Genomic DNA, 23,288 nt, shown 5'->3' on the forward strand with positions numbered 1-23,288 from the left:
TCGAGGCCAGGCTGGGAAGCAGCGCAGACCACAGGGCCTCCCAGGACGGGGGTGCCCCAGCCTGTGTGCCCCCGTGTGCGAGCGTGTGTGCGTGTGCGTGTGCAGAGAAGGGGCCCTGAGTGTGAGCGAGCCGGCGAGGCTGCGGGACACGGGAACCAGGGGCCAAGTGCGCGGTGACACCGAGACAGGGACGTCGTCTCCAGGGGCAGCTGGCTGGGGGACGGGTCACGGCGAAGGGGGACCGGCAGAGACACGGAGGAGGGGGAGCTACAGTGGAAGAAGGGCAGAGTGACCAGAGGCGAAGGAGACCGGTCAGCACCCACCGTCACCAAACGAGGACGGGCGTGAAGGGAGCCAAGACGGGGTCACCCCAGACAGGAGGGGCTGCTGGGCGAGGGCGAGGGAGGGGGAAGGGCACGTCGTGATGCGGGTCAGTCCCGGTGGGCAGAGAGAGGGGGGTGCGGGCTGGGGAAGATGACGGACGGACGGACGGACGGACAGACACATGGAGATGAGCGGTGGTTGCTGTCTAGGGATTCCCGTGCGTGCGCAGCAAGCGTCCACGCAGCCGCAGAAACGCCCCTTCTGTGCGTCCTCGACCCGCGACCCTGAAGGGGCGGCTCTGCCGCGTCAGGCCGCCTGCAAGGACCCCCGGCCACAGCACACCCTCCTGAGGGCTCCCTTCACCTCCGCGTTTCTCAGGCTGTAGATCATGGGGTTCAGCATCGGGGTGATCACCCCGTACAGCATGGAGATCAGCCTGTCTCTGGCTGGGGTGTGCTGAAGGGATGAGGGACGGACGTAGGTGAATATGGTTGTGCCATAGAACAGGCAGACCACCAGGAGGTGGGACGCGCAGGTGGAGAAGGCTTTGCGCTTCCCCTCCGCCGACCGGATCTTCAGGATGGTGGAGATGATGTAGATGTAGGAGACAAAGGTGACCAAGTAGGCACCGATCCCCAAGATACCCCCTGCCACTAGAACCAGCATTTCTGCCACATAGGTGGACGAGCAGGACAGGGCCACCACCGGGGGGATGTCACAGTAGTATTGGTTGACCCGGTTGTTGCTGCAGAAAGTCAGGCTGAAGGTGGACACCGTGTGGATCAAGGAATTGAGAAACCCTGCCACCCAGGTCCCGGCCGTCAGGAGGACGCAGCGGGCTTTTGTCATGATGAGGGAGTAACGGAGGGGGAAGCAGATGGCCACGTACCGGTCATAAGCCATGACAGACAGGAGGAAGACCTCGGTCCCCGCCAGGGCCACCAGGAAATACAGCTGCAAAGCGCACCCGAGGAAGGAGATGCTGTTCTGCTCGGTCAGGAGGTTGTCCAGCATCTTGGGCACAGTGGCCGTCGGGCAGAATATGTCCAGGAGGGACAGGTTGGCCAGGAAGTAGTACATGGGCGTGTGCAGCCTCGTGTCGGCCCCAATGGCCAGGAGGATGGCCCCGTTCCCCAGCAAGGTGACCTGGTAGATGACGGCAAAGACCACAAAGAGGGGGTACCGCACCTCGGGGAGGTCGGAGAGCCCGATGAGCACGAACTGCGTCACGGCGGTGCGGTTGTCCACGGCCATCTCCCCCACGCCGGGTCCTCCTGCGGGGACGGAGCCAACAGCACCGGTTAGAAAAAATGCAAAGAGCCCAGTGGGCGGATCTGGAAGCCGCTTGGCGGGGGCTGCTGCTCCGTCAGGGCGGTCCTGTTGGAGGTAGAGACCCCACAGGTAGAACCGCTGTTAAAACATCTCCTGAGACCAGTAACAACGATGCGGTGTGTGTATACACACGTCGCACGTGTCACATGCATGTGATGGGATGCTACACCGCGGTAAGTAATAAGAGGGAATCCGCCGTCTGCGGACGTCCCGGGCCTGGAAGGGACGGTGGGAGGGAAACAGTCAGAGGACAGCGATGGACATGGTCCTGTCTCACCTGGGACGTGAGAAACCAAGCAAGAGAATGACCACGGAAACACACGCCTTTACACGCTGACCACAGACCGCGCCGCCAGAGCGGGGCCAGCCGGGCTGAGAAGGCCAGGAGGGGGCGAGGGCATATAAATGGCTCGGGGGGGCACATCTGGACCTGTCGAGCTGGGAGCCAGGTGTACCCCGAACTGCTGACAGCCCCAGAGTCTAAATTTTGAATCCAATTCCTCTCCCTGACGTGAAGCATATTCATGACATTTCAGAGACAAATAATAAATCTCTTACATAATAAAATGAAAGCAATTGAATTCCCTGTTGTGAAAACAAACCTTGGCGGATCCTGCTGTGGATCCCCAGGAGCCCAGGACCCTCCACGCGGCGTTCTAGCCCCTCCCCAGATGGGCGGATGCCGCCCCCCTGCCCCGCCTGCCCCATCCCGACTGCCCCATCCCCGGCCCGTCCTGGCCACGGCCTTCCAGGCAACAGCGGTGGCTGCCGGTCTGCAAAGCGCTGCCTCTTCTGGGTTTCCACGGGAGCTTCAGTGTCTGCCTCAGGGGACCTGAGAGCCGCCGTGAGAGCAGCCGAAGATGCCCAGCCACGGGCTGTTTCCACAGCACCAGCGTCCACTCCCAGCTCTGCAGTGAGCACGGTAGGGCTGGGGGGAGCTCCTGAGGGTGGCGTCACTCTGCGCCTCCAACAGCCGGCGGTCAGCCCCAGCCTCCCGGCTCCCGCCTGCTCCCTGAGCCTGGGGACGCCCCGTGGACGCACAGCACACTTGGCTCGGGCTGTGGGCAGCGGACACGCTGGGACGGGGCTAGGCACTGGGCTGGCAGCCTGGACGGTTCCTCCCGGACTCACCTCTGCGCAGGGCCACGGCACAGCCACAGGGAGCCCCAGCGACCAGTCACAGGAGCTGCCGTCAGAGAGCAGCCCGGACACTGGGCACCATGGACACTGAGCTCAGGGGACACACAGGCCCTGCCCACTGCCAGGCGGCCCCGGCCAAAACTCACGTTCTCCTCGTGGCACGCAGGTCTGGGGCGCCCCGACCCGGCCCTTCCACAGCCGCCTCCAAACCCAGCAGGCTGAGGGCGGTGCCCAAGGACTAGGCGGCCCAACAGCTCTGCCCGCCCCGCAGCCTCCGCAGGGGGTGGGGGGGACAGGCCCTGCACCCTGCTGGATGCCCTGCAGGACATGCTGCCCCTGGCCTGGGCATCCGCCCTGGACACAGTGCCCCAGACACCACCTGTGCGCCCGGTCCCCCGACGACCCACCGGCTCGGCCGCAGCAGCTCGCACTCGGAGCGCCCAGGCACCTGACGCTGAGTCCAGTCCCGACCCCGCGGGCTCTGCCCTCCAGAGGGTGCGTCGTCGGCGCCGCGGCAGGAGCACAGCAGCCCGAGGGCAGGGCCCCTCTTATGTGCTCATCGCTGCCCGCGGCTCCCAGGAGGAGTCAGGGATGGGCCCGGGGGCCTCCCTCCCAGCCTGGACCCCTGCCAGCTCCCGGCCCCCAGGGCCCTTTCCGCCACGTGGGCACCCCCTTGGCAGCCGTCACTGTGAGGAGAGAGCGTGGAGGCGGCTGAGCCCCACAGACTGACCACGGGCCCTCCGTGGCCGAGGGCGCTGCCCCAGGAGAGCCAGGAGACGGTCAGAGTGGGTTCCTGGCCTGCGGCCGCGCCCCCTCCCACCCCAACCGGCTGCTCCTCCTTGAGCCACAGCCGCGGACTGCAGACCACGTCCACACGCGCTGGGACCCCTGCCAGGCCGAGGCGGCTCAGCGGCCCCCACTCCACGCTGCAAACGGCAGGCCCGGTGGCGCCGAGGCGGCTCAGCCCAGCTGCGAGGGCCTGCGGCGGGAGCAGACAGAGGACACACTCGGGCCGGGGAGGGCCCGGCTCCTGGGAGCAGCGGGGAGGGACCGCCCTGCCCTCACGGCGTCCCCTCGGGTCTTTCAGGCCTGGGCAGGTCAGCTGAGGGCAGGAGCCGCCGAGGGCGCCAGGGGACCTCGGGCCGGCTGTGCTGGGGTGCGCTGCCTCCCGCAGGCTGGACGAGGGCGACAAGCCCGCAAAGCGCTGGACCCCCTGGGCCTTTGGGCACAGACGTGGCGCCCACACAGCCGGGAGGACTCCAGGGCTCCCCTGGTGCCCCCCTCGCCACTGTGCCCAGACCCGAGAACACGCCTCCAAGTGACTCTCCTGCAATGAGGAGACACCCACGGACGTGTCTCCCAGCGCCACCCTAGGACAGGCCCTGCCCAGAAAACCAGGGGTCCCTGCACCCCGCCCCCACCCCCCCGTACCCCGCCCTCACCCCACTCTCGCCCCACCCCATGCAACCCTCAAGCACCACCCCTCACCTCTGCACACACCCTGCATTCTCCCTCTGCACCCCACCCACACCCCCATCCCCACCCACCCCTCACCCACCAAACACACTGCACCCCATTATCCCACCTCTGCACTGCACCCCACCCAGCACAAGACCCTGCCCCACACCCCCCACACCCACCAACCCACCCAGAACACCCCGCCCGCCCCAGACCCCACGGGGAAGTGCTCCCGCTGCGGCCCCCACACGCTGTCCTCGGCTGCAGAGCCCGCGTCTCCCCCGTGGCTGCCCCGCGCTGCTGGCGGCTCCTCCCCTCTGCCCCGGAACAGCGTCCCCCTCGTTGTCCTCTGGGCCCCGGGGGCGAGTGTGACCCTGTTGGAGTTCGCGCTGTCCTGGGTCTCCCGGCGCCACGACCCTCCCCGGCGTGGTGGGCGCGAAGCCCCGCTGGCCTGGCCCTGCCCTTCCCTCTGCTCCGGGGTCCGCCTCTCCGGGGCACCCGCGGGCGTGGGGCGCGGGGCTTTCCCGGGGCCCGCTCGCGCCTGCTCAGAGCCCCTGGCCGGGGACACCCCAACCTGAGCACAAGCCCCTTCTTGAAGCTGACTCTCGGGGCTGTTTATCAACGAGGCCATGATGAACGGGAGGGTGGAGGGTCGGCTTCTGAGCCGCTTCTCAGACCAGGCGCGGTGCCCGCGGCCCCCGCCAGCCCCCGCCAGCCGCTGTCTCTCCCGCTGCAGCGGCGCTCAGCGGCGGGTTCACCCCGCGTCCTCCTGCGGGAGTTACCACACTCCGCCCGCAGCGGAGCACGATTCCGGACACCACCCTCGGGAAGTCCCCCCGTGCGACGACGGGGCACCCAGAGCCCGTGTGAGGCCCCCGGCGGCCACGCCCAGGCCCCGTGCCCAGGAGGGCGACTCGCAGACGCGCCAGAGCGCAGACCCGGTCCTGCGTCAGCTGTCGCGGCCACTCACATAGCACACTGATTCCTGTGTGTGGTTCAGTCATTTTACCACCCAGATTACCAGCACCGATTCTGGGGTGTCTGGAAATGCTCCTCATCAAATACTGCCATGCCCACCCCCTCAGACCCCCCACCACGCTCCGCCCCACCCCCACCCCAGGCCCACCAACCAGCCCCGCAGCACCCCCACCCACAACAAGGCGCCCCACCCTGCCCTAGAGGCACCCCTGCTGCGCACCACAGCAGCTCAGGCCTCCGGCCTCCGGGGCCGGGAATGCCCCGCGAAGTGGAGCCGGGCCACCCTGTGCAGCGCCCCCCGCACGTCCTTGTTCCGCAGGCTGTAGACCAGGGGGTTCAGCAGCGGCGTGAGCACCGTGTAGAGCAGCGAGAAGAGCTTGTTGAGGCTGAGCGCGGCCTCCGACGGGGGCGTCATGTACACGGCGATGAGGGTGCCGTAGAACACGCTCACCACGATCAGGTGCGAGGAGCAGGTGGAGAAGGCCTTTCGCCGGCCGGCGGAGGACGAGAGCCTCAGGATGGAGGTCAGAATGCAGCTGTAGGACAGCAGGGTCCAGAGGAAGGGCGACAGGGACAGGAAGGAGGAGGCCAGGGCCACCCTCTCCACGGCCGCTGTGTCCGTGCAGGACAGCTTCACCACCGGGAAGAAGTCGCAGAAGAAGTGGTTGATGAGGTGGGGGCCGCAGAAGGTGAGGGTGGCGAGCAGCAGGAGCATGGCGCCCAGGAAGGCGAAGCCCCCCAGCCAGGACCCCGTGGCCAGGCGCACGCAGGCCGTGCTGTCCATGAGCACCGCGTAGCGCAGTGGCCGGCAGATGGCCAGGTAGCGGTCGTAGGACATGGCGGCCAGCAGGAAGCACTCGGTGGTGAGCAGGGCGCCCACCACGTACAGCTGCGCCACGCAGGCGGCGAAGGGGACGGTCAGGCTGCCGGCCAGCACCTCCTGCAGCAGCTGGGGCGTGATGCTGCTGGTGTAGCCCACGTCCACGCAGGACAGGTGGCACAGGAGGAGGTACATGGGGGTGTGCAGGCGTGGGCTGGAGTGCACGGCCAGGATCAGCAGCAGGTTGCCCAGCACGGTGACCAAGTACAGGCCAAGGAACAGAGAGAAAAGCGCCTTCCCTGCGTCCCCGAGGTCCCCAAAACCCAGCAGGACCACGTAGGCGATGGTAGAGGCGTTCCTTCCCCGGTCTGCTGCCATCTGTGAACGACAGACAGGACACGGACACAGAGAAAGGACTTAGAACGCCGCTCACAGGCGGTGAGGCCCCAGCGCAGACAACCGTTCAGACGCCCGGGGCGGGTGGCCTAGCTCAGCAGAGCGCGCGAGTCAAGACGGAAGGTGTTTCCGGTTTTTCCAGTTTTATTGAGAAACAGCCAGGTGCACATTTACGAAGCCCAGTGTGTGGGTTTGACGCAGGCACACCCCGACTTGCCCCCTCGTCCCTCGTGCAGCTTCTACGCCCTCGTGCCTGCTTGGTCGGGGCCCCGGGCCGTCTCAGCCCAGCCCGCTCCTTCTCGCCTGGGTGGCAGGGCTGTTGTTCGTCTACACTGCTCCGCAATGAGGCTTTACCGCTGCTCTAGCAATTATTTGCCTTTCACGCAATAACAAACTTGTTCAGAATAGTAGGAATAGCTTATAGTTTGCATTTGGTGGTGTTCAAAAGTGTGTCAGACAGGAACGTCATGGAAACACAGAAGGAAACACACAGCAGGGCTACGCTGACTGGAACAGTGTGGCAGCCTGAGTTATTCCTTTTCCATGGGTGTTATAATGGCATGGAAAATGGGCTATTTTAAAATTCATAAACACTCTTGTGATTTTATTACCTTAAGTCGAGCATCTGCCTAAATGAGGAGCAAACGCAAGTACCCAAGAGCGGAGGCCGTGGCTGAGTTGGTCTCCTCCCCGCCCTCATGGGCCTGGCCGCTCGCAGGTGTCTGTCCGCTCTGCTCCTCCTCTCACACCTGTGCCTCCTGCATGAGCATCTTCTCTCGGGGGGAATCAAGAGCTATCAACACTGGGCCTCCCTGGTGGCGCAGGGGTTAAAGACAGAGCTATCAAGCTGTCACCAGCCTCTGCAGCACGGGTTTGATCCCCGGCCAGGGAGCTACCCACACGGCACAGCAGACCTCTCCTGTCCCCCCGCTGCTCCCGTCAGCAGTGTACCTCAGTCAGCCTGCCTGTTCTGCTCCCCACTCTGTCTCTGGTGAACCCTCCACCCCCACCCCGCACCGCTGGCCTACACCCCAGTTCTTGTATGCATAAATAAATAAATCTTTAAAAACAAGAGTTATCAATATTGAAAAATCATGAATCTGCTTTTTAAGCCCAATGGGCTGCTGATGCAGTCGCCTGACACGGCACGGTGCACATTTGAGATGCTCTCCTAGACCTGAAATCCAGTCCCTATATGGCTAAATCTTGCCCACGTTTCTGTTTTTATGGTTCAGATTTGATTTTTAAATGAGTAACTATTCGTTTTTGCACATTTCCAAGCAGCATGCATGCCCTTCAGAAGCGGCCGTTGCTCCGATTTCACCAGCGCAGCGTCCCCTTCACAAGCCCACGTCCGCGAGCCCCTCCCACCTCCCTCAGCTCTGGGCCCACCGCTGGCCGAGTCTGCCGGGAGCTCTGGATGCGCCTCCGGGCTCAGCATCTGTTCTTCAGTCGCTGATATTGTGAGGGTGAGTGGATGCTCCTCTGGGCCCTGGTCTCGGGGCGCAGGGCCAGCGTGGGGCCCATGGGGTCCTCTTGTAACTGCGAGGTCCTCAGCCCAGTTTTCCAAGAACATCCACTGATCACCCTGACACACTCCTCCCCTTCACTCCCCTGGGCACCAGCTGGTAAATCTTGAGTCCTGGCTCTTAAAAATCAGTCAAATCACCTGCAGACCCCCCTGTGCTCACAGCAGAGCGACTCAGAGCTGCGAGTCTCTGCAGGTGGGTGAAGCAGCCTCCGTGCTCAGACGAGGAGTCCGGCCGGCCAACCTGCCGACCTCCAGCCTCCAGGGCCTCGGCTGACCCCTGGACGGCTCTGAGCCCTTCATGCCCAGCACTGCACCCCAAGACGCCTCTGCTGTCCGCTCCCCACCAACCCCCACCCCTCAGCTGTTGCCTGCTGGGCTGGAAGTCGGCACCTGAATCGTGGGGTTCGCCTGACATGACATGCCCTTCTGAGGTCACATGACTGTAAGCTCGGCACCCGCCTCCTATCTGGTGAGTTTGGGGGTGAGTAACCTCGCCCTGGGTTCGCAGGGAAGTGGAATAGCCCGGGGCTCGTGCACAGCTGACGTCAGACGAGTGGAGCCGCGGCGACATTTCGTGGGTGGTTTTTAGAGGGAAACAACGGTGAGAATAGAAAATACGTCAGAGATGGGAGGAGTGTCCTCTAAGAAGCATGAATCGAGCTGCGTCACGCAGGGGGTCCAGCGTGGACGGCCTTTCAGAAGGTCTTTCAGAAGCAGGAACCATCCACGTGATTTAACTACGTACCAGACACGAGGCGGGCGCTGAGCTTACGGCCATGTGACGCCAGCAGGGCACGTCAAGTCGGGAGAACCTCACCATTCAGGTGCCGACTTCCAGCCCATCGGGCAAAAAATTAACAAAGGGGAGCACATTCCGTTCAGAGCCTCCCGGGAGCCCCTCGTCGGGGCCGCACGGTCCCAGCTGGTCACTTCCCACGCGCGGGAACCGAGAACAGTGCAGACAATCAGCCCGATCTCCCCGCTATAAATGTCACGTTTCCAACCGTGAGGTTCTTTAATTAGGACATTTTAACCAGGACAAGGAGCAGAGAGGAGCTGGCGGAGGAGTCGGGCGGGGGGGGGACGCGGCAGCGGCCTGGTGGCCGGCCCTAGCCCAGAGCACCCCGCCCTCCGGGGGTGCAAGCAGGACCTCGGCGCAGCGCCTGGAGCGCTCGCCTTCCTCGGGGCACCACGTCGAGTCCCGGTGAGTGCGGCAGAGAAGCCCTGGCCCCCGGGTCGCCCCCCGCCCCCACCCCTGGAGCCCCCGCCCTGAGCCGGTCACTCTCGTGGCCTGAGAACCTGTGACCTGGGCCAGGTGAGACCCCTCGTCTCACAGACCTGGCCCTGCCCCCGCCGCCCCTGATCACCTGCGGCCTCCCGCGGCCCCGGCCGGTCCCCGAGGCAGGGCAGGGCGGGGCTGGGCTCCTGCGGGCTTGGCGCTGAGGACCGCACCGGCCAGTACCGAGGCCGCTGAGCCCACGGGCCGTCCTCTGCCTGTGCTTTATAGTTGCCGCAGCTCCCAGCTCCCAGGTGCCTGCAGGTCGCGAGGCGGCTCCCCAGGGAGAGTCTTCTGCGCGTTCCCTCTCCGGAGGTTTCACCTGAGCCGCGCGGTGTCTGCAGGGCCGTCACGGGGCCAGGCGCAGGCCAGCAGCTGCGGGGACCCCCCACTCCGTCGCGCCCCGCCAGGTCCCTCCGCTCACCTGCCTCTTCCCGCCTCCCCTTTGCATCATCTCCCCCTCCCCGCACATCCCGCCAGGCTCTGCTCCTTTCTCTCCTCTCCGCCCACCTGAGGTCACTCTCGGGAAACAGAAAACCGACAGGGACAGAAGACCAGCGGCAGCAGAGACCCTTTCTGAGGGAGACACAGGTGCTCAGGCGCTCTCTCCTGGGAATCACTCGGACAGACACCCGCGAGGACCTTCTCTCCAAGGGCCCAGCGCCGTGGGGACGCGCGCCTACTCTGCAGCGTCCAGGACCCCGGAGCACCTGGCTTCGGCGAAAACCAAGGCAAGCGCAGCCCCTTCCTTCCGGACGGCGCGCTGGCGGCTGCAACGCTCCATCGGCGCCGACACACGTCCCCGGACACACGTCCCCACGCACAGCCCAGGCCACGGGGCCGGCGCCCTCTGGCGAGAGACCCTGAGGTTCCGCGGAGAACGAAACGCAGCTGAGAACAGACAGGACGCAGGAGGGGTGGGCGTCTCGGGGAGCCCCCAGCGCATCGCGGGGCGTGCCCCAGGAAGGGCTGATTCCCCCGAGAGAGGAAAATAAACAAGAACGAGGAAAATGAAGCGCAGGTGAAAGGACGCACGCGTTTCGAGAAGCAGAGGCCACAGACCCCGGCTAGACGCGGGCCCAGCGCGGCGCCCCAGCCCGCCCAGCACCCCAGGGCGTCCCCTGATCTCAGGTTCCCCCCCAAGCAAACCCAGCACAAAGACAAATAAAACGTGTATTTGTGAAAGCTCCGAAGCAAGCGTCCTGACTACTATTTCTTAGAGAGAGGTAGGCGTGCTCGGCTGCCGCGTGCGCCTGCGTGGGCCCCTACGGCGCGAGAATTAGGAACGAGAAAAGGGGGCGCGGGGCGCAAACCACACGAGCTGTCGGAGATTTAGGGTAATTTACTAAATGTTTAGGACAACACGCATTCTTTCAATAGAAAATTGAGGGGTTGTTTTTATTTTATTATTTTTTAAAGATTTATTTGTATCCATTCATGCATGCAAGAGCTGGGGCACAGGCCAGAGGCGTGCGGGGGGTGAGAGGACCCACCAGAGACAGAGTGGGGAGCAGAACAGGCAGACTGACTGAGGTACACTGCTGAGGGGAGCAGCGGGGAGACAGGAGAGGTCTGCGCGCCCTGTGGGCAGCTCCCAGGCGGGGCATGGACCTCTGCGGACAGCTTCACAGTGCTGAGACTTAACCCCTGCACCCCCAGGGAGGCCCCATGAGGGGTTGTTTCTAAATTACATTTTAAACCAGAAAAGAAAATTCCTATCTCAGGTTATACATTATTTATTAATTCTCAAAAAATTTATTTATTTCATGTTGTCCTAAATGTCATCTGCCAAGTCTTTTGGGTTTTGTTTTCATGGTTTCTTATCTCAAGCTCCTTGTCTTCATTTTCATCCCCTAAGCTGACTTCAGGGGAAATTCTTGTATCATGCTGGAGTGATGCACCCCATGCAGTGCCCAGCTGGACCTCTGTGACTGGCTGGACCTCCAAGCTCCGGCTGGACCTCCGTTTCCCCCCAGTTGGACCTCTGTGCCCCCCGGCTGGACCTCTGTGCCCAAGGTTGGGCCTCTGTGCCCCGGGTTGGTCCTCTGTGCCCCGGGCTGAGCCTCTGTGCCCGGCTGGACCTGTGTATCCAGCTGGACCTATGTTTCCTCCCAGTTGGATCTCTGCGACCCCAGCTGGGCCTCTGTGCCCCTGGCTAGACATCTGTGCCCCTGGCTAGACCTCTGTGCCCCGGGCTGGGCCTCTGTGTCCCCGGTTGAGCCTCTGTGCCTGGTTGGACCTCCGTGCCCAGCTGGACCTCTGTACCCAGCTGGGCCTCTATGCCCCCCGATTGGACCTCTGTGCCCCCAGCTGGACCTCTGTGCCCCGGCTGGACCTCTGTGCCCCCGGCTGGACCTCTGTGCCCTCGGCTGGACCTCTGTGCCCAGCTGGGCCTCTATGCCCCCCGATTGGACCTCTGTGCCCCTGGCTGGACCTCTGTGCCCCCGGCTGGACCTCTGTGCCCAGCTGGGCCTCTGTGCAGGAAGCCGGTGTTCTTCCTAACAGCTCTCCTGCTCGGCGGCCTCGGTTTTCTCTCCCTCCCAGAGGTTCTCTCCAGCGCTGGCCGCCGGCCGGTGCGAGGGGCCCATCTGAGGACAGCCCCGCTCCCAGCCCCGTCCTCTCACCTCACGTCAGGAACGAGGGCGCTTCCTCTCACCCGCCGCTTAGACAGCCCTGCAGGCTGCCCGCCCGGCCTCATTCAATGGGATTGTGTCTGCAGGACCAGGAGGCCAAGGGGGGCTGAGGGGGCTGAGGGGGGACCAGGTGGTAGCGAGGAGGGATTGGGGAGGCGGGGGAAGCCTAGGGGGAGGCCAGGGAGAGGCCGGGGGGGACACGCAGGTGGGCGCAGGGTGCACAGCTCTACCCACTAGCTGGGCTGCCGTGGTCCGATGGAGACCAGGCCCCGGAGGCCAGTGTGAGGGGCGAGGCCTGGGGTGGCGGGAAGCAGGAGCAGCCTCGGAGGGGAGCGCGCTGCAGGGAAACGGCCTCAGACAGGGTGCAGTTTCTTTAAAAAGTGAAGAACAGAAATTCACACGGCTCAGTCCCCCCACTTCTGGGTATTGATCCCCAGAACACAACAGCACTGTTGAGAGCGGCGTGGGCACCGTGTTTATTGCTGCACCCGCCTGCTGGCCCGAGCCGGACGCAGCTGTGCCCACGCGCACCGGCCAGTGACCCCACAGCCAGGCTGGGCCCGTGGGCGCCGCGGGGCACCGTCCGGCAGGAGGTAAACCTGTGGCTTCCCCCAGAGAACACGGGTCAACTCAAGAAAGCAAACAAACTCTGCAGCTGAGACACCGCAGCGCCCGGAGGGGGAGGGGTGGTGAGCAGGATGGGGAGGGGCACGGCCTGCGGACAGAGGCCAGGGCAGGGGGCTGCGGGAGGCCGGGAGGGGAGAGGGCGCCTCTGCGGGGCGCGTGTGGAGCTGAGCGCCCTTGTCCCTCTGACTCACGATCCACGCGGCTGGCTCGGCCGCCGGAGCCCTCCGGGCGCAGAACGGGGGCCACTTCCGTGAAGCAAAGGGCCATAAAACCAGACGAGCCTGCGGAGCCCGTGGCAGGAAACGTGAGGCGTTTTGGGGAAGTGAGGCTGGTCCCTGGCTGTGTCCGTCCTGCTGTCCTCTCGGGCCACGAGGTGTGAAACCAGACCCCGGCGGGAGCAGAGTGCGGGCTGCCCACCTGGGTCTCAGAGGAGCAGGAAGGGAGCAGAAAGGACAGGCGTGAAGGGCACTCCGTGGACGGCTGAGGAGGGGACAGGACCGGAGGGGCTGCTGGGCGAGGGCGAGGGAGGGGACGGGCACGTCGTGATGCGGGTCAGTCCCAGTGGGCAGAGAGAGGGGGTGCGGGCTGGGGGATGACGGACGGACGGACGGACGGACAGACACATGGAGCTGAGCGGTGGTTGCTGTCTAGGGATTCCCGTGCGTGCGCAGCAAGCGTCCACGCAGCCGCAGAAACGCCCCTTCTGTGCGTCCTCGACCCGCGACCCTGAAGGGGCGGCTCTGCCGCGTCAGGCCGCCTGCAAGGACCCCCGGCCACAGCACACCCTCCTGAGGGCTCCCTTCACCTCCGCGTTTCTCAGGCTGTAGATCATGGGGTTCAGCATCGGGGTGATCACCCCGTACAGCATGGAGATCAGCCTGTCTCTGGCTGGGGTGTGCTGAAGGGAGGAGGGGCGGAGGTAGGTGAATATGGTTGTGCCGTAGAACAGGCAGACCACCAGGAGGTGGGACGCGCAGGTGGAGAAGGCTTTGCGCTTCCCCTCCGCCGACCGGATCTTCAGGATGGTGGAGATGATGTAGATGTAGGAGACAAAGGTGACCAAGGAGGCACCGCCCCCCAAGATACCCGCTTCTACTAGAATCAGCATTTCTGCCACATAGGTGGACGAGCAGGACAGGGCCACCACCGGGGGGATGTCACAGTAGTATTGGTTGACCCGGTTGTTGCTGCAGAAAGTCAGGCTGAAGGTGGACACCGTGTGGATCAAGGAATTGAGAAAGCCTGCCACCCAGGTGCCGGCCAGAAGCAGGACGCAGCGAGTGTTTGTCATGATGAGGGAGTAACGGAGGGGGAAGCAGATGGCCACGTACCGGTCATAAGCCATGACAGACAGGAGGAAGACCTCGGTCCCCACCAGGGCCACCAGGAAATACAGCTGCAAAGCGCACCCGAGGAAGGAGATGCTGTTCTGCTCGGTCAGGAGGTTGTCCAGCATCTTGGGCACAGTGGCCGTCGGGCAGAATATGTCCAGGAGGGACAGGTTGGCCAGGAAGTAGTACATGGGCGTGTGCAGCTTCGCGTTGGCCCCAATGGCCAGGAGGATGGCCCCGTTCCCCAGCAAGGTGACCTGGTAGATGACGGCAACGACCACAAAGAGGGGGTACCGCACCTCGGGGAGGTCGGAGAGCCCGATGAGCACGAACTGCGTCACGGCGGTGCGGTTGTCCACGGCCATCTCCCCCACGCCGGGTCCTTCTGCGGGGACGGAGCCAACAGCACCGGTTAGAAAAAATGCAAAGAGCCCAGTGGGCGGATCTGGAAGCCGCTTGGCGGGGGCTGCTGACAGCCACCTCAGTCTGATCTGAACAAAGGTCTCAAATATTAGGACCAGGACGCTGAGCAGCTGTAGTCGTGATGGTCTCAAATAATGAGCCTCACTTCCATGTCGAGATGACACCCTCTGAGAAAACAAGACCTTTAAAGCCCACCCTCCGACTGACACCACACGGTCCCTCAGTGCCGTCGGGGTTCACGCTGAGGGAAGCCGAGTGTGCAGCCTCTACCTCCTGTGCCTTGAAGGACCTCTGCACGGAAACCTCAAAAACCCAGCTCTTCCTCCCTTAAGGTAGAATTTGTTATTATTCCCCAGTAGGTCATTTTATTAGCTGTCAGCAAGCAGCAGACACACCTGTACAAGATTTTTCTCTAAATAATTGTTGAGTCAAGAGAGAATGGTGAGTTTCCTCTCTGGCAAAGTGTTTCTGTCGGTAAAAATAAAAGGTGAGATGGATGGAGCAGTGGCGTATACACAGCGGAATACTATGCAGCTGTGAAAAGCTGGGCTCTTCCCACTCGCACGGACGGATGATGCTGCATGAGGTATGTTGGGAGGAGAAAGCCAAATACTCACATGTGGAAGATAGAAAACGAAGCAAAGGAACTTGTGAAACTAAATGAAAACAGCCCCCAGATATGACGGCAGAATTGCAGCTTGAGCGGGGAGCAAAGCGTGGAGGGGCCAGTGTCTACCACACAGGCCTGGGTGCTCGGACGCCGGCCGGTGGTGGCTCCCTCTGAGGTGGGGAGACCCTGCTCCCCTAAACGAGTGCCGTGATGTCGACCCGTGTGGCATCATGAGGAAAAAGGAAATAAAGGTGGGAACGTTTCTGTGACTCCTGATTCCCAATTATTTGAACAGCAACATTAACATTCCACACCCGGCCGACTCCGGCTTAGGCCGCACACGCGAGTGATCGTGGCGGGTCGTCCTGAGGGAGCCAGACAAGGGCCCCTTCCTTCCTCTCCTCACGAGCAACAGCCGTGGCCCCGTGTCTCCAATGTCTGGAGAAACACGAGGCTCAGCAGCACACCGGCCACACCCACCGCCGCTTCCAGCTGCATCTGTGCCAGCCCCACCCCAGGCCCAACGTGCAGGTCACTCACAAAGGACACTCCCCGGAGCCACACATGACCTCTCCTGCCCATGGTCTCTGTCACTTAGTAACCCCTGTGTTGATATCCCCTGTGCGGAGGCAAACTCAGGCAAGGAGAGACCCGGGAGACCCAGGCACTGGCCCCGGCCACATCCTCTGCAGGGCTTGCCCCGAGATCAGCTCTGCTCTCTCCCCCACGAAAGGCTTCAGGGGTGACCAGGCACCGGCGTGTCCACACACGGGCGAGGCGGCAGCTTCTGCTGCCCCTTCTCAGCCTCTTTGTTCCTCCCGCAGCGCCGAGCAGGAGGCCCTGGACACAGGCTGCGGTCCCCGGGCAGCAGCTGCGCCTGCTGGGCAGAATCTGCACGGCCGCCGTGTCCAGACGGGAGGGCAGGTGCCCCATGAGGCGGTCACCAGGACCCACAGAGGCAGCGCCCGGTGGCTGAGGGCTGCGGGAGCTTCCCCCCTCACCCCCCACTGCCGACAGCCCCAGGGCTGAGCTTGGATCCAGCACCTGGCTCCCCCGGGCCCATCGGCGACGCGTCAGACAGAGACGAGCCATTTCAGAAACCTGGAAAGGCCTTCCCTGCACAGGGACACCCACGCGCGAGACGGTCAACACCAAGTCCCCTGTCCTTCCAGCCCACGTGCCCACTGGACCCCCTTGAGTAAACAAGGACTACCAGGAGCCAGAAGTGGCCCCAGGACCTCAGCGGCCAGGTCCACACCAGGGGACACCGTCAACTTGCGTCCTTCAAAGCAGCAGTTTTCCTGGTTTGCCCCTCGTGCTGGGTCTGCTCCCCCCAACCAGCCTGGCTGCGGAGGGCAGAGCTGCCCACCCGGCGGGCGTCCCCCGCAGCCGCCGCCTCCCTAAGTCAGTCCCTCTCAGGCGTCTGACAAGGACCAGAAAACTTAGGGTCACGCGTTCGCTAGCGCTGCGCCTCTGACAGCCAGCGGCCCCCCGCCACGGCCAGCCCCGGCCTCCGGGCTCCCGCCTGCTCCCTCAGCCTGGGACGCCCCGTGGACGCACAGCACACCCGGCTCGGGCCGTGGGCAGCGGACACGCTGGGACGGGTAGGCGCGGGGCTGCAGCCCGGCCCATCCCTCCCAGACTCCCCTCTGCCCCGGGCCACGGCAAAGCCCGCAGGGACCCCCCAGCGACCAGTCCTGGGAGCCCCAGTCGGAGAGCAGCCCGCACACTGGGCACCTCGGGGCCGGGGCAGAGAGGCCCCGCCCACTGGCTGCGGCCCGGCCAGAACGCACGTTCTCCTCGCGACCCGCAGCTCTGGGGGCGCCCCGGCCCGGCCCTTCCCAGTCACCTCCAAACCCAGCGGGCTCAGGGCTGTGCCCGAGGACTCGGCACCTTGACCACTCTGCCCGCCCCACAGCATTGGCAGGGAGAGGACAGGCCCGCCACCCCCTCAGGCCCCACCCTGCTGGACGCTGCCCCTGGCCTGGGCATCCGCCCTGGACACAGTGCCCCAGACACCACCTGTGCGCCCGGTCCCCCGACGACCCACCGGCTCGGCCGCAGCAGCTCGCACTCGGAGCGCCCAGGCGCCTGACGCTGAGTCCAGTCCCGACCCCGCGGGCTCTGCCCTCCAGTCGTCGGCACCGCGGCAGGAGCACAGCAGCCCGAGGGCAGGGCCCCTCTTATGTGCCCATCGCTGCCCGCGGATCCCAGGAGGAGGCGGGGATGGGCCCCCTGGGGCGCAGAGCCTGAACCCCTGCTGGGCACTAATGGCCACACCCGTCCGTGATCGTTAGCGTGTGCTGTGACGAGGACCGCCGGGCCCGGGTCTCCAGCGGCGGAGGGCGGAGGCCGCCGTGGAGGGACACGGCGGCGTCTCCTCTGCCTGCAGTGACTCCCCAGGGCAGCAGCACAGCTGCGCGGTCCTCTGCCCTCTGCGGGCAGGAGCCCCGCTCCCCGGAGCAGGTCTTCATCTGTGAGGTTAGAGCCCGGGGCCTCCGTTAGGGGCCTCCATTAGCGCCCGGGGCCTCCTGGGGGCCCCGCCTGGCCTGGGCAGCAGCTGCTGCGCACTGGGGTGGCTGCAGCCCTGGGCAGCACCAGCCCCTCCCCCCGTGTCCCCTGTGCTTGGGGCTGTCAGGAGGGTCAGTGGTGCTGTCCAGCGCCAGTGCTTTTCAAGAGTTTGCCCTGACCTGGGAGGCCACCCCAGCCACCCCCCTCGGCCAGAGCGGGCAGCGGGCCATGGAGGAGAAGCCTCTGGGGGTGGATTTTGCTTGTTCTAATGGGTTGAGAGCAACGAGCTGACCCGATGCTCCATGGAATAAGTTGAAAATGTGCCCAAGGGGTGGACTCACAACGCTACGTGACGGTCACTCTCTGTCCAGAGCTCCTGCTGGGGTGGGGGCTGCCAGGGTGTCGGGCTGGAGGAAGCCTTTGTGGGCGAGACCCCCGCGACAGGCCGCTGCTCAGCCTCCCAGCGCGCCGTGCACTGCCCAGAGACCCGCCCGCCCCCGCGGCAGGACTGTGGAGGCCGCCGCTCTGGGGTCAGCACAGTCACGCTCACCGTGGACGAAGCCCGTCCTGGCAACGAGGAGGCGACCACTGCCCGGGCAGAGAGTGGCACCCAGACGACGTGCAGGCCTGGGGTGAAGGGGCGTGGGGCGTGCGCAAGAGCAGGCCGCGGGGTGCAGCAGGCGCGCGCGCTGAGTCGCCTGGAGGAGACGGGAGCCCCGGGCAGCGCTGAGGCGGCGAGACCAGCTGGACGGTCTGGATGGTGGGCACTGCTCCCGCCTGTGCCTTCGGCTCCGCGGGTCCCGTCCCCCCTCTGCCCGGCCACGTGGTGACTTCACAGCTTTTGAAACGTGGCACAAAATCCCCATGGACGGCCTCGCAGGTCCACGCAGCACCCGGGAATGCCCCAGCAGGCCCGGGGCTGCCTCGGAGCCGACAGGCCGTGGCAGGAACCGCAGCGCCTGGGGTGGGACGGCAGGATACCTCAGCCCTGGGCAGCGCCGGCCCTCGTGGCTGGAGGACTGGCCACCCACATCGCCAGGTTCCCGAGTCAGCGCCTGGAGCGCCGGGGAGGGAGCAGGGCTCTGGCAGAGACCCCCCCCACCTCCCCACCCCACCCCCCACTCCCCACCCCCCTGGGGCGGCCAAATGCAGGCGCTGGGCCCCCACCTGGGGGCACCAGGCCTAGGTTCTCCTGCCGCCACCCCACCCCCATCTGGGGGTGCAGAGACCTGAGGCCGTGAGCCTGCACCCGGGTTTTGCAGAGGCTTCTCCCGCCCTCGGTGTGAGTCCTTCCAGACCAGCGCCCCGGGACCCCGGCCTGCCTTGGGGCACCCGCCTGGGCAGCGGGGCGGGGGAGGCTCAGGCTGCTCCCCAAATCCAGTTTGTAACCTTAAGACTCATCCTAAAATGTTACCCTTTTTTCCCCATTAATCTACTTAACGGGGTTTTGATCTACTGCGGGTTTTTTAAACATTTTAGCTCATTTTAAGTTTGACGCTTTCCCCGGTGTCCTACTGGGGTGCGTGACCTGAAAAACATGCAATTTAATGGGATTCATGTGATTTAATTGATTTACTATCGTGTGAAAATTACTTTTCTGATCAGACATGAGAAGGAAAACGCACCGACCTCCAGAGGCCGCGGAGCTGTCACCCAAGGTGGCCACAGCCGTCGCTGGTTTCGTGGCTCAAGGCTCCCGGGCTCCTGAGCGGCAGAGCCAGCGGCCCCCTGGAGGCCCGGGCTGGGCCCCCCAGAGCCTCCTTAGACGGCGCCTGGAGGCCTCGCGGGTCTGGCCTGGGGAGGACTGGGCGCGGCAGAGGCAGGCGGGCGCCGCCCGGGTCACAGGAGCCCCGTCCTGCGGGAGGCAACCCTGCTCCTCCTCCAGACCCAGGTGCCGCCGTCCCCAAGGTCGCCCCACGTGAGGCTCAGCGCAGGCCGGCGTCCCCCCGCTTCTCGTTTATTTCAGATCCGGTGTCAGAGGCCTGGGGCTGCGGGAGCACGCGGCCTCGCCCGAAGCACAGCCCTGGGCAGCGCCCGGACAGCTCCACGCGGCTCCTGGAAACCCGAGCACGTGAGTAAAGGGACTCTGAGGGACAAAGACGTGGCGAAATGCCCCTGATGACCACGGGGTGACGCCCCGGCCTTTCCCGCGGAGGACGGAGGGCCCACGGTGGCCACCAGCCACCGGCCGCCTGGCCTCACCCCCCACTGCTCGGGCCAGGACCCGCGGAGCCGCCCCTCCCGGGCTTGACCGGGGACGGCAGGGAGTCGACAGCGCTACGGGCCGGGAGGCGGCGGCCAGGTGCCAGCCAAGGCCCCTGAGGACGGGGCGTCCATCCCGGAGGAGTCAGGCCCCCGAGCCAGGGGCCACGGCGCTTGTGGGCGAGGGAACAGGCTGGGGGAGACGCCTCCGCGCAGATCGGAGCCCGGCCTGGGGCAGCCCAGCACGGCGGGCGCAGGGCTGCTCTGTCCAGGCGAGGGCCGCCGTGTGCTGGGTGGCCACCCCCCCGCCCCTCTGCCCCCGGAGCCCTGCCCGCGGTGGGGGCCGCCGGGTCACTGCTGGGGTTGCCCGTGGGGGGCGCCGCCTTCGCCTCCATCATGTTTTCTTCTCAAAGCTCTGGGGGGGTGACCAGGGCAGCTGAGAGGGACTGGACGCAGCACAAAGGGAAGGTTTGTTACAGAAAACAGACCCCCCACCCCGCAGGGCGCCGGCTGGAGAGGGAGGCCCGCCCCCGCCTTCCCCACGACGCTGCGAAATAACAGAAAACGTGACTTGTCGTGTCCCGGGTTAAGGCCGCGGCGTCCTCCGGTCTCACGTAGTCACTGAGCTCCGTCCTCCCCGAGCCTCCTCTGGCGTGAAGGGGGTGCGGCTCTAGGGATTTCGGGTGTGAAATGCTCCCCTCGGCCGGGGCAAAGGGCAGGGGTGAAAGATGGTCCTCTCTAGACTTGGCCCCGCGGCCAGGGGCAGGCTGGGGAGCCCCCCCACCCGCGGGTCCCCACACAGCTCGAGTGTGAGCCCCCACGCCTGCGGCAGCGCCACCCAGGTGGGGCTGGAGAGACAAGGGGGGCCGTGGGGGACGGCCTTGAATTCGGGCTACAGCCCCAGGCGCTGAGCTCCGGCCCCCGCTGGGTGGGGACGAATCTGGGGTCTCGGCAGAGCGGGAAGAGCCCAGTGGGGACTTCACTCACCGCCTGCGGCGCTGTCCCCCACCCTGCCCTGCACGCCCCCACCCTGCTCACCTGGGGTGGGCGGGGTCCGGGGCAGGGTCTGGACTCGCTTCCTGCCTCCTCTCACGTCCAGGGCCCTGAGCGGCGAGCAGACATGGACAACCTCACGGTCTTCACGGAGTTCCTCCTCATGGACGTGTCCAGCTCGCGGGAGCTCCAGGTCCTGCAGGGCCTGCTCTTCCTGCTCATCTACCTGGGGGCCCTGGTCGGGAACCTGCTGACGGTGGCGGCCATCGCGGCAGACCCGCGCCTGCACGCCCCCATGTACTTCTTCATCGGCAACCTGTCGCTCATCGACCTGTGCTGCATCTCGGTCAGCGTGCCCAAGCTCATCGCCAACTCCCTGGCCGGCTCGCGCGCCATCTCCCGCGGGGAGTGCGCCGCCCAGATCTTCCTGTACCTCTTCTTCGCCTCCATGGAGCTGGCCTTCCTGGTGGTGATGTCCTACGACCGCTACGTGGCCATCTGCGCGCCCCTGCACTACGGGCTGACGCTGACCCCGCGTGTGTGCGGCCGGGCGGCAGGCGGCTCCTGGGGCACCGGGCTGGTGTACTCGGCCGTGCACACCGGAAACATGTTCAGGCTGCCCTTCACGCGGTCCAACGTCATCAACCAGTACTTCTGCGACGTCCCCCAGGTGGTGAGGATCGCGGCCCCCGCCGTCCAGCTCTCCGAGTCTGTGATCCTGGCGGTCAGCGCCGGCCTGGTCATGGTCTGCTTCGCCTTCCTGGTCCTGTCCTACGTCAGCATCTTCTCCACCGTGCTGAAGATCCGGTCCACGGAGGCCCGAAACAAAGCGCTGTCCACCTGCACGCCCCAGCTGGCCATCCTCCTCCTGTTCGTGGTTTCCGGGCTGGTGGCTGTGCTGGGCCCCATCGCCAACGAGGCCTCCCTCAAGACCCTGCTGACCGCCGTGTTCTACATCATGGTGCCGCCCTTCGCCAACCCCCTCATCTACAGCCTGCGCAACAGGGACATCGGCCGCGCCCTGGGCAGGCTGCTGCGGGCACCGCGGTGCCCCGGCGGGCGGCAGCTAGAATAGGGCAGCATCGCTGGCCTCACCGGCTGGACGCTCACCACTGCCCCTTTCCCCGACAGGTTTCCATCCAGGGAATGCCACTTCGCATGTGACGTCCCTCCAGTTACCCTGACCTCAGGCCCAACGGGGCCCGGTGACCTGTGGGTGAGGGGGTCACCTCTCCATCCGCCCCACCTGCCTACGGCTCCGGCTCAGCTGAGGGGTCACGCCCGCCCCGACGCCTCCCTCCCGGGACACCGTGCCTGCCCCAGATGCCCACCTCGGCTGCCCAGCCCCTCACGGTCTCCCCCGAGGACCAGGTGTCCACGCCTCCCCACCCCATGTCCACGCTGCAGCCCTCACCTCCGTCAGTGCCTGTGGGTCAGCTGGGAGCTCAGCCTGTGCTGGACACACGACCTGTGACTGTCCAAGTGGTGTGAGTCCTGGACACTCACCTGGACACCACCAGGACTGCCTGCACAGTCCCCAGGTGGCTCAGAGGGGCAGCTTGGACCCCTGGCCGCTCCTAGGGTGGGCAGGGCTGCCTAGACTGCGGCTGTGCCCGGCCAGCGCTATGGACTGGCCGGCCCAGTACTGACCCTCCCCCATAAGGGCAGAGTCACAGTCGAGGCCAGAGTGGCTGCCAGCGAGCAGGCAGTGGTCATTCCTCGTGGCGGTCAGGTGTCACACTGTCTAGAGCGGGGGGATTTAAATACATCCTTTATTTTCCACAGAAAAAGAAAATAAAGTATTTTGCTCAGGGACATGAGAGCCGCTGAGGGTCGGACGGGGGGCAGCTATTGGGGGTTTTTCTGGGGTTTTCTATCACTTGAAGGGCTGGGTCTGGCCCTCCTCAAGGGAGAAGCTTGTGGGGAGCCAGGGCAGAGCCGGGCCCTCCTACCGTGGGGAATCGAGGGGTGGTGGACGGAGAGACAGACAGCTGGGCTGGGGCTGGCGCGGCTGAGCAACACCGATGGCTGGACCTTGACCCAGCGAGCAAGACGCCTGCCTGGGGCGTGTCCAGCACCCCACAGTGGTCGGGGGGCTGGTCCGTCGTCACCGTGACCTGCCGGGAGCCGGACCGGGGAAATGAAGTGACTGTCGCTCGACGGTAGCACATGTGGTGAGGACTGGGGGTGCTGGGGGGATCCGGGAAGTGGGCTTGGGGCCCCCAGGGGGTCTGGCCCAGCGCCAGCACCGCCCAGCCACCTCCCCCACCATGTCCCGGACAGCCTGGGGCTGTGGCTGTGACAGAGTATTCTGCGCCCTCTGGAGTGTCACGCAGCGGCAGGGCTGCTCGGCCTCGGCGCAGAGACGTTCACACGGCGCCGGGAGCCCGGACGGCACTCGAGCGGCCCACGGGTCAGGCCTCCCCGGTGGACGGACCTGCTGTCCCTGCAGTCGGCAAGTGCAGACAGCACAGACAAGCACAATCAGCCGCTGAACCCTTTCTCCCCAGCCTGTGTCTCCTGGGGGCGGCGCCTGCTGGCTGTGACTCCGGGGCTCCTGGGGGCGGCTGTGGGGTGCAGGACTCGCTGACCAGCCTCTGGGCCTCTGGACAGCCAAGGCCCTGCCAGCTGGCAGAGCCTTCATCCAGACCGCATGAGATGTAAGGCTGTGCAAACAGCAAACATCATCCTTAAAAACACAAA

The 23,288-nt window shown here is 65.2% G+C and overlaps 3 protein-coding genes across 3 annotated transcripts; all 3 read right to left on the bottom strand.

Moving 5' to 3' along the window:
* Positions 1–630: 630 nt before the first annotated feature.
* Positions 631–1,578, bottom strand: LOC119236964 (olfactory receptor 5V1-like). The gene has a single exon (XM_037500895.1). It carries the CDS (start codon positions 1,576–1,578, stop codon positions 631–633), a length of 948 nt encoding a protein of 315 aa, XP_037356792.1.
* Positions 1,579–5,461: 3,883 nt separating this feature from the next.
* LOC119236965 (olfactory receptor 5P3-like) lies at positions 5,462–6,430 on the bottom strand. The gene has a single exon (XM_037500896.1). The coding sequence runs from the start codon at positions 6,428–6,430 to the stop codon at positions 5,462–5,464; it is 969 nt and encodes a 322-aa protein (XP_037356793.1).
* A 6,833-nt stretch (positions 6,431–13,263) lies between these two features.
* On the bottom strand, positions 13,264–14,211 carry LOC119236966 (olfactory receptor 5V1-like). The gene has a single exon (XM_037500897.1). It carries the CDS (start codon positions 14,209–14,211, stop codon positions 13,264–13,266), a length of 948 nt encoding a protein of 315 aa, XP_037356794.1.
* Between the last annotated feature and the right edge of the window lie 9,077 nt (positions 14,212–23,288).

The sequence above is a fragment of the Talpa occidentalis genome, unplaced genomic scaffold (genome assembly GCF_014898055.3).
Source record: "Talpa occidentalis isolate TD23 unplaced genomic scaffold, MPIMG_talOcc4v2.1 talOcc4.9, whole genome shotgun sequence".
In the NCBI taxonomy this organism is placed as follows: domain Eukaryota; kingdom Metazoa; phylum Chordata; class Mammalia; order Eulipotyphla; family Talpidae; genus Talpa; species Talpa occidentalis.